Raw genomic sequence first — 6,872 nt, 5'->3', positions numbered from 1 at the left:
TGGTGATTTTAAATATTTTAATATTGTTTATAATATAGTTTTATGAATTTGAATATTAATCCCTCATGTTTTATTAATTGTTATATTGCATCCTTGTGATTAATTTGAATTAATAATAGACAACTAGATTTAAAGAGTTTTAAATTTGCCCCTTTATATATATGTAAGATCCATATATTGTATAAAAGAATTGCAATATGCGTCCTCGCGTATTTTAAATATTGACATTGTCGGTCTTACCTCGACTAGGCTCACCCGTTCTAATGTAGGGGTTTAAGGAGGTCTCTATGATTCCTAATGAGGTCGGTTTTAAATATGCTTCATGCTTACCACCCTCACCGACCCATTGCATTTTGTGAATGGAGTTACCGAAAGGGTTTGATAGTGATAATGGTCAATCTAAAAGTATTTTAAATACAAGTATAAAACAAAATCCCGTTTTATTTAAATAAAGTGAATCTTATGTTGTCCATAAAAATTGCACATTCTCTTTATAACTTGTTGATGGAGCTCGTGTGGTTAACCAGCACGTCAATTAGAGAGTATAAGTAGAGAATGATGTGAAACTTGCGAATCTCAAGCGTAACTTGAGTCGGGGACCACGCAATTTTGTATGGGTGATTCACCATCTATTCAATGATCCGCGGCATCCCCGTCATTGAATTTGAGATGAACATAATATGAGATGAACATGCCATTGATAGTCAATGAATCTCAAAGATCTAGGAATTTCATGGTGATTGAAATTGACAAAGAGCTTTGTCTACCTAAATAACTTTGTGGTGTGTTTACGGCATCCCTTTACGCATCACGAAGCCAAACATGGATCCTAGCCTTAATCTAATAATTCATTTAGGGTAATTATTAATTAAGGACTTATATCAAACTAATTAGGGCCTTATCTTTTGTAGATGTCAAACCAAGAAAACAACAACAACAATTTGCCTGCTCCCCCTCCACCTCCTCCTCCAACTCAAAACTCAAGCTTCTCTCTCATGCCGGTTCTTAATAGGGAGAAACTCAAGGAGGATGGATCCAACTATCTTGATTGGATCAGAACCTTGAGGATCACGTTAAGATATGAGAACAAGGAGTATGTTCTCGACGAAGATGTCCCGGTGCTTGGAGAAAACCCTACCCCAGAAGAAGTTACTGCCTACAACAAGCATTACGATGAATCGACCAAAGTGGCTTGCCTTATGTTAGCAACCATGGGTTCTGGTCTCCAAAAGAACTTTGAGACATGGGGTGCTTTTGATTTTAACCAGCAACTCGAGGAAATGTTTCAAGAGCAAGCAAGGCAAGAACGATTCGAGATCGTTAAATCCCTCATGGCATGTAAGCTACAAGAGGGAACTTTTGTGTGTGCGCACGTCCAAAAGATGAAGTCGTACATAGACAGACTTGGGAATCTAGGTGTTGAGCTGCCTAAGGAGTTGTTCATTGACATGGTCTTGAACTCGCTTACTAGTTCGTATTCTCAGTTCATCATGAACTTCAATATCAATGGCCTCACAAGACCTTGATGGAGTTACATGGCATTCTTAAAATTGTTGAAGCAAGCATGAAGAAGCCTAACAACTCTAACCCTACTGCTCCTGTGCTGGCTGTTGACTGTGGTTCTGCCAAAAGGAAAAGGGCGCCTCAAGTTTTGGGATTTGACTTTTAAAATTTTAATTTTGAAATATTTAAAATTCCAAACTCTAGAATTTTACTAGACCTGGCAATTTCAGACACGAAGACACGAATCTGTGAGAGACACGACACGACACGAATACATCTTAAAAATTGAGGTAATGCTTATTTCTCATCGTGTAATCGTATCGTGTCAAATTCGTGGCTGACACGTTTTCATGACACGAATACTCGAATTGCCAGGTCTACATTTTACAAGTTTAAAATTCAACCCTTATACTATTATAATATGATAAGATATATATATATATATATATATATATATATATATATATATATATATATATATATATATATATATATGTAAGATAAAGCTACTCTTACCGTTAGTAGGCCTCATTCACGAAGCCGGTCTATAAGGGGGTATAAGGTTGCTGCCTATAAAATGATTGTTTAATGGGTGTCCACTCTCACCCACCGATTCCTTGATTGGTGGAGGGTCGTTAGTCGAACGGGTAGGATAGGGCAACTAATTCCTCGTTAAAAGTATAATGATTAATAAAGTAACTAAATGTTTTTATAAAAAATTCCTAATCTTAGTTACTTTAGGAAAAATGTGAAATGATGCAATTCCATGAAATTACACATTGCACCCTACCAAATCGTTAGTGGAGCGTGCGTGGATAACCGGCACACTAATTTGGTACTAGCAAAGGTGGCAAAGGGTAACTCGATGTTTATTATAGATCAATGGAGCGTGTGTGGCTAACCGGCACATTGATTAGGTGGTAAATGACATCGAGTGTACCAAGTACATTTGCATGGTTATTCACACCTTGTTTGTGATCCTCAATATTCCAGTCACAAACTTGAAGGGCGTATCGAGATTTAAGCATGCCATTGAAAAGTTCAATGAATCTCAAAAGATCTAGGAATTTCAAACATTTAAAACTTAATTGTTTTTTTGGGTTTTCATGGTGGAAATTGGTAAATCGTCATTTACCTACCTTTAAATTATTTGCAATTAGATTACGGCACCCCTCTTCTGAATTGTAAATAATGTGTAGTGTCCTAGCCCAAATTTCTCATTTGGATGTTTAATTGGGGATTCTTATCAAATCTAAACTTTGTTACTTTTCTATTTCAGATGTCTACTTCAAACAACAAAACTTATGGCTCGACCCCTTCCGGCTCATTCTCACTCATGAACTTGTGTGGGAGGGTGATATTCGATGGGCCCAACCTCAATGATTGGATCTGAAATATTTGCATGGTCACCCGTTACGAGGACAAAGAGTATGTTCTCGACAAGGACCTAAAGGAGGTTAATGTGAACACTGCCACTCCTGAAGAAACCGTTGCTTACGAAACTCATGAGTGAGATGCTACAAAGGTTCATTGCATCATGCTCGCAACGATGACTGTTGAACTCCAAAAGTCCTACGAGGACTATTATCCCTACGAGATGCACCAATATTTGATGGAAAGGTACCATCAAAGTTCTAGGTAGGAACGGTATGAGATCATCGCTGCGATGATCACTACCAAAATGAAGGATGGAGAGTCTATCACGACCCACTTGCAGAAAATGAAGAGATACGTGGACCGCTTGCTAAAGTTAAATGTTAGCTTATATGAGGAGTTGGTCGTAGATATTATTCTACACTTCTTACCTCCTTGCTACGACCAGTTTCGTATGACGTACCACATGAACAAGGAGGAGGTTAGTCTAAGCAAGCTTCAAGGCCTGCTAAGGACTGCTGAGAGTAGTCTGAAAGGCAAATCTATTGCATCTACTCCTAATACTGTTGCCCCTGTCTTGGCTATTGGGCAAGGAAAGGGAAAGAAGAGGAAGGCTCCTTCTAAGAGCCACAAAGGAAACTCTCATGATTGTACCTCTTCTAGTGGAACCAAAGTTGGTCCTGCTGCTCCCACTTCCAACCCGAAGGAAGCAGAGTGCTACTACTGCCATGAGAAAGGGCATTGGAAATGAAGCTGCCCGAAGTACCTATAGGACATCAAGGATGGGAAGATAAAGCCCACCTTCGCAGTTATTTATACTATTCAATCTAATAACTCATCACATACTATGTCTTGGGTCCTCGATAGAGGATGTGGTTTTCACATATGTTCTGATTTGTAGGGTCAAAGAAGAAGTAGGGATGTGGAGCATGGGAAGATAAACTTGATCATGGAGAATAGGAAAGTGTCGCATGTCACCAAGATTGGAGTTTACTCTTTAGTGCTTAGTAGTCGGTTAGGTCTAGATTTGAATAATCGTTGCTATTCTTCATAAATGACACGAAACATTATTTCTTTTCATGGTTTGTATAAACAAGGTTTTAGATTTTTGTTGAATAATGAAAATGGTTCTTCTTTAATGGTACTTTCTATTTTGAAGCATTGCCTTGTAATGGAATATATGAAACTGTGATGGTTGTAGACAACTTAGGAAATGATGTGTTGCATATCGATTCTTCCAATGGTTTGGATAAAGCATGCTTGTGGCATTGTCGTCTTGGACATGTCAACAAGAAACGCATAGCCCAACTCTAAAAGGATGGAGTGTTGGAGTCATTCGACGTTAGGGACGATGACACGTGCGAGTCTTGTTTACTTGGAAATATGACCAAGTCACCCTTCACTGGTACTTGTCAAACGGGTGAGGGTTTATTGGATCTCATACATACTAATGTATGTGGGACCTTTAGATCCACCACAAGGGATGCGAACCGCTTCTATGTGACTTTCACTGATGATTATAGCAGATATGGGTATATCTACTAAATCAAGCATTAGTCAGAAACCTTTGAAAAGTTCAAAGAGTTTAAGCAAGAAGTAGAGAATCAGCTAGCCAGGAAAATTAAGATGCACTGATCTGATCGAGGAGGTGATCACCTTAGTATTGAATTCTACGACTATCTCAAGGAATGCGGAATTGTTTCGCAATTGACGCCACATAGGACACCGTAGTTGAATGGTGTGGCTGAGAGGCCCAATCAAACCTTGTTGGACATGGTTCGTTCCATGATGAGTCGAGCTTCGTTACCTATCTCATTCTGGGGGTATGCCTTAAAGACTGCCACACATATCCTTAATCTAGTCCCGACTAAGAAGGTTACCAAAACAACTCACGAGATATGGACAGGGAAAGCTCCCTCGTTGACACATATCAAGGTTTGGGGTTGCGAGGCTTTCTTAAGATGAGATACTCACGACAAGCTTGAACCTCATAGTGAGTAGTGTATTTTCATCGGCTATCCATAGAAGTCCTTTGGATATCTCTTCTATAGACCGAGTGCATGTTATCTTCATTGCGAGGAGAGGGGTTTTCTGAGAGCGAGAACTCATATGCCAAGAGGACAGTAGGAGGCAAATTAATCTTGAAGGGTATCAAGAATCAAGAGATGAAGGGACCTTTAACATTGGCGCTCAACCCAAGGAGGAAACTCCTACTGAACCAATTGACGAATCCTTACCTCTTAGATGTTCCAGTAGACTTAGTGTTCCACCCGTATTTTATGGATTCCATATAACAACTGAGGGTGATATGTTTATTAGTGATAGTACACTGATAAATTTGGATGAACCTAAAAACTTCAAGGAAGCCATGGCAGGCTCGGAGTCTATAAAATGGAAAGAAGCTATGGACATCGAGATTCAGTCCATGTATGACAATCAAGTCTGGAACTTGGTTGAGAATGTGCCAGGTCGTAAGACGGTCGGGTACAAGTGGATCTTCAAGAAGAACACCGACATGGATGGTAAAGTACACACGTATAAGGAGCTATTGGTTGTGAAGGGCTTTACTCAAACTCCCGGAGTTGACTATGATGAGACCTTCTCACCAGTTGCGAAGATTAAATCTATAAGGCTTATGCTAGCCATAGCTGCGTTTCATGATTATGAAATATGGCAGATGGATGTCAAACCGCTTTCCTTAATGGGAAGTTAGCTGAGGATATATACATGAGTCAGCCAGAGGGTTTTGTCAACGTAGAGCACCCTAATAGAGTGTGTAAGGCTTAGTCCAAACCTCAACTTTTTTTGGTTTCATGGTCTATTTGGCCTAGTTTGTACATGCAAATGGTCCCTCCAAAAATTAAAATGACTATTATACCCTTTTATTTTTTATTTTTATATATTTTATTATAAACTTTAATATTTTAATAATTAAAACAATAGAATGGGTCTACTCTCTCTCCCTCTCTCTCTCTATCTCTCTCTATATATATAACGTTTATGATTCAGGTAATTTATATTTTTGACCCTAAATATGCAATTTAAATGCAAGAATGATCTCATGGCTCCATAAGTGGAAATGCGCCACTTTATGCGTACGCTTGGTGTATGTTTTGGTATGTTGGGCGTACGTGGCAAAGTGTAAACCCTAACTTTTAGGGTTTGAGCACGATTTAAGCATCATTAACTCCCCAAGAATCATTCCCTCATCAGCTTCCAATCCCATTTGGTACCTTGCAAAACCTAATCCATTATTGTGAGCATCCTTTAGCCTTAGAGTGTGTTTTTGGTGTTCTTAAAGGAAGAAGAAGGAAGTGGATACACCTTGGAAGCTTAAGACCATCTAGATCTAGAAGTATCTCACCCTCAAGCACCCTTTGGAGGTATAAAGTTCAGATCTTGCTAAGTTATTTGCTTAGATCTTGTTAGCCTTGGTTTTGTGTTCATTTTTGGTCCCATCAGCTTGGTGTTCATAATTATGGATTACTCTAACTAGAAGAATTGTCCTTTTAGACGTTTTTAGGTGTTATGGATCATAAAAATGTGATATTGGTATTTCTTTTCCTTTCATGCAAGAGTTGTGATGTCTTAATGGATTATCAAGTTAGGTTTTTAGCTTTCGGGCCTTGTCTAGCCATGGAAAGTCATAAAGTTGGAAACTTTATGACTTAGAACAATGTGCTAAGTCTAGATATGTGATGGGATGGGAGGTATTAATGGAATAAGCATATTTGAATAGAAAAAGGGTTCAGGCGCAGCACATTGGGTGTACTAAGCGGTACGCTATGGGAGAAAGCCTCGATTGTCCACTTAGTCTTTGACTATGCCCAACGTAATAGCTGAGTATGCAGGGCGTACTCAACCTGCTTGACCTTCCTTTGATTTTTGACATGTTGACCTTGACCTTTGACCTGGAGTTTCACCAAGTTTGACATAGGGTAATTTTGGGTATTTTGAACTGTAGTTTGAGTCTAGGTGACTATTTTTGTATAGGT

At 39.0% G+C, this 6,872-nt stretch overlaps 1 protein-coding gene across 1 annotated transcript; it reads left to right on the top strand.

Moving 5' to 3' along the window:
• The first annotated feature begins 911 nt into the window (after positions 1-911).
• On the top strand, positions 912-1,526 carry LOC145099121 (uncharacterized). Its single transcript, XM_079036706.1, has one exon. The coding sequence runs from the start codon at positions 912-914 to the stop codon at positions 1,524-1,526; it is 615 nt and encodes a 204-aa protein (XP_078892832.1).
• Positions 1,527-6,872: the final 5,346 nt, after the last annotated feature.

The sequence above is a fragment of the Lactuca serriola genome, chromosome 4, assembly GCF_051521515.1.
Source record: "Lactuca serriola cultivar US96UC23 chromosome 4, Lser_US96UC23_V15, whole genome shotgun sequence".
Classification (NCBI taxonomy): Eukaryota; Viridiplantae; Streptophyta; class Magnoliopsida; order Asterales; family Asteraceae; genus Lactuca; species Lactuca serriola.
This window is presented reverse-complemented; position numbering and strand designations above follow the sequence as displayed.

Excerpts from the sequence above, each read along its gene's own strand:
- LOC145099121 (XM_079036706.1), top strand. The coding sequence starts at position 912 with ATGTCAAACCAAGAAAACAACAACAACAATTTGCCTGCTCCCCCTCCA.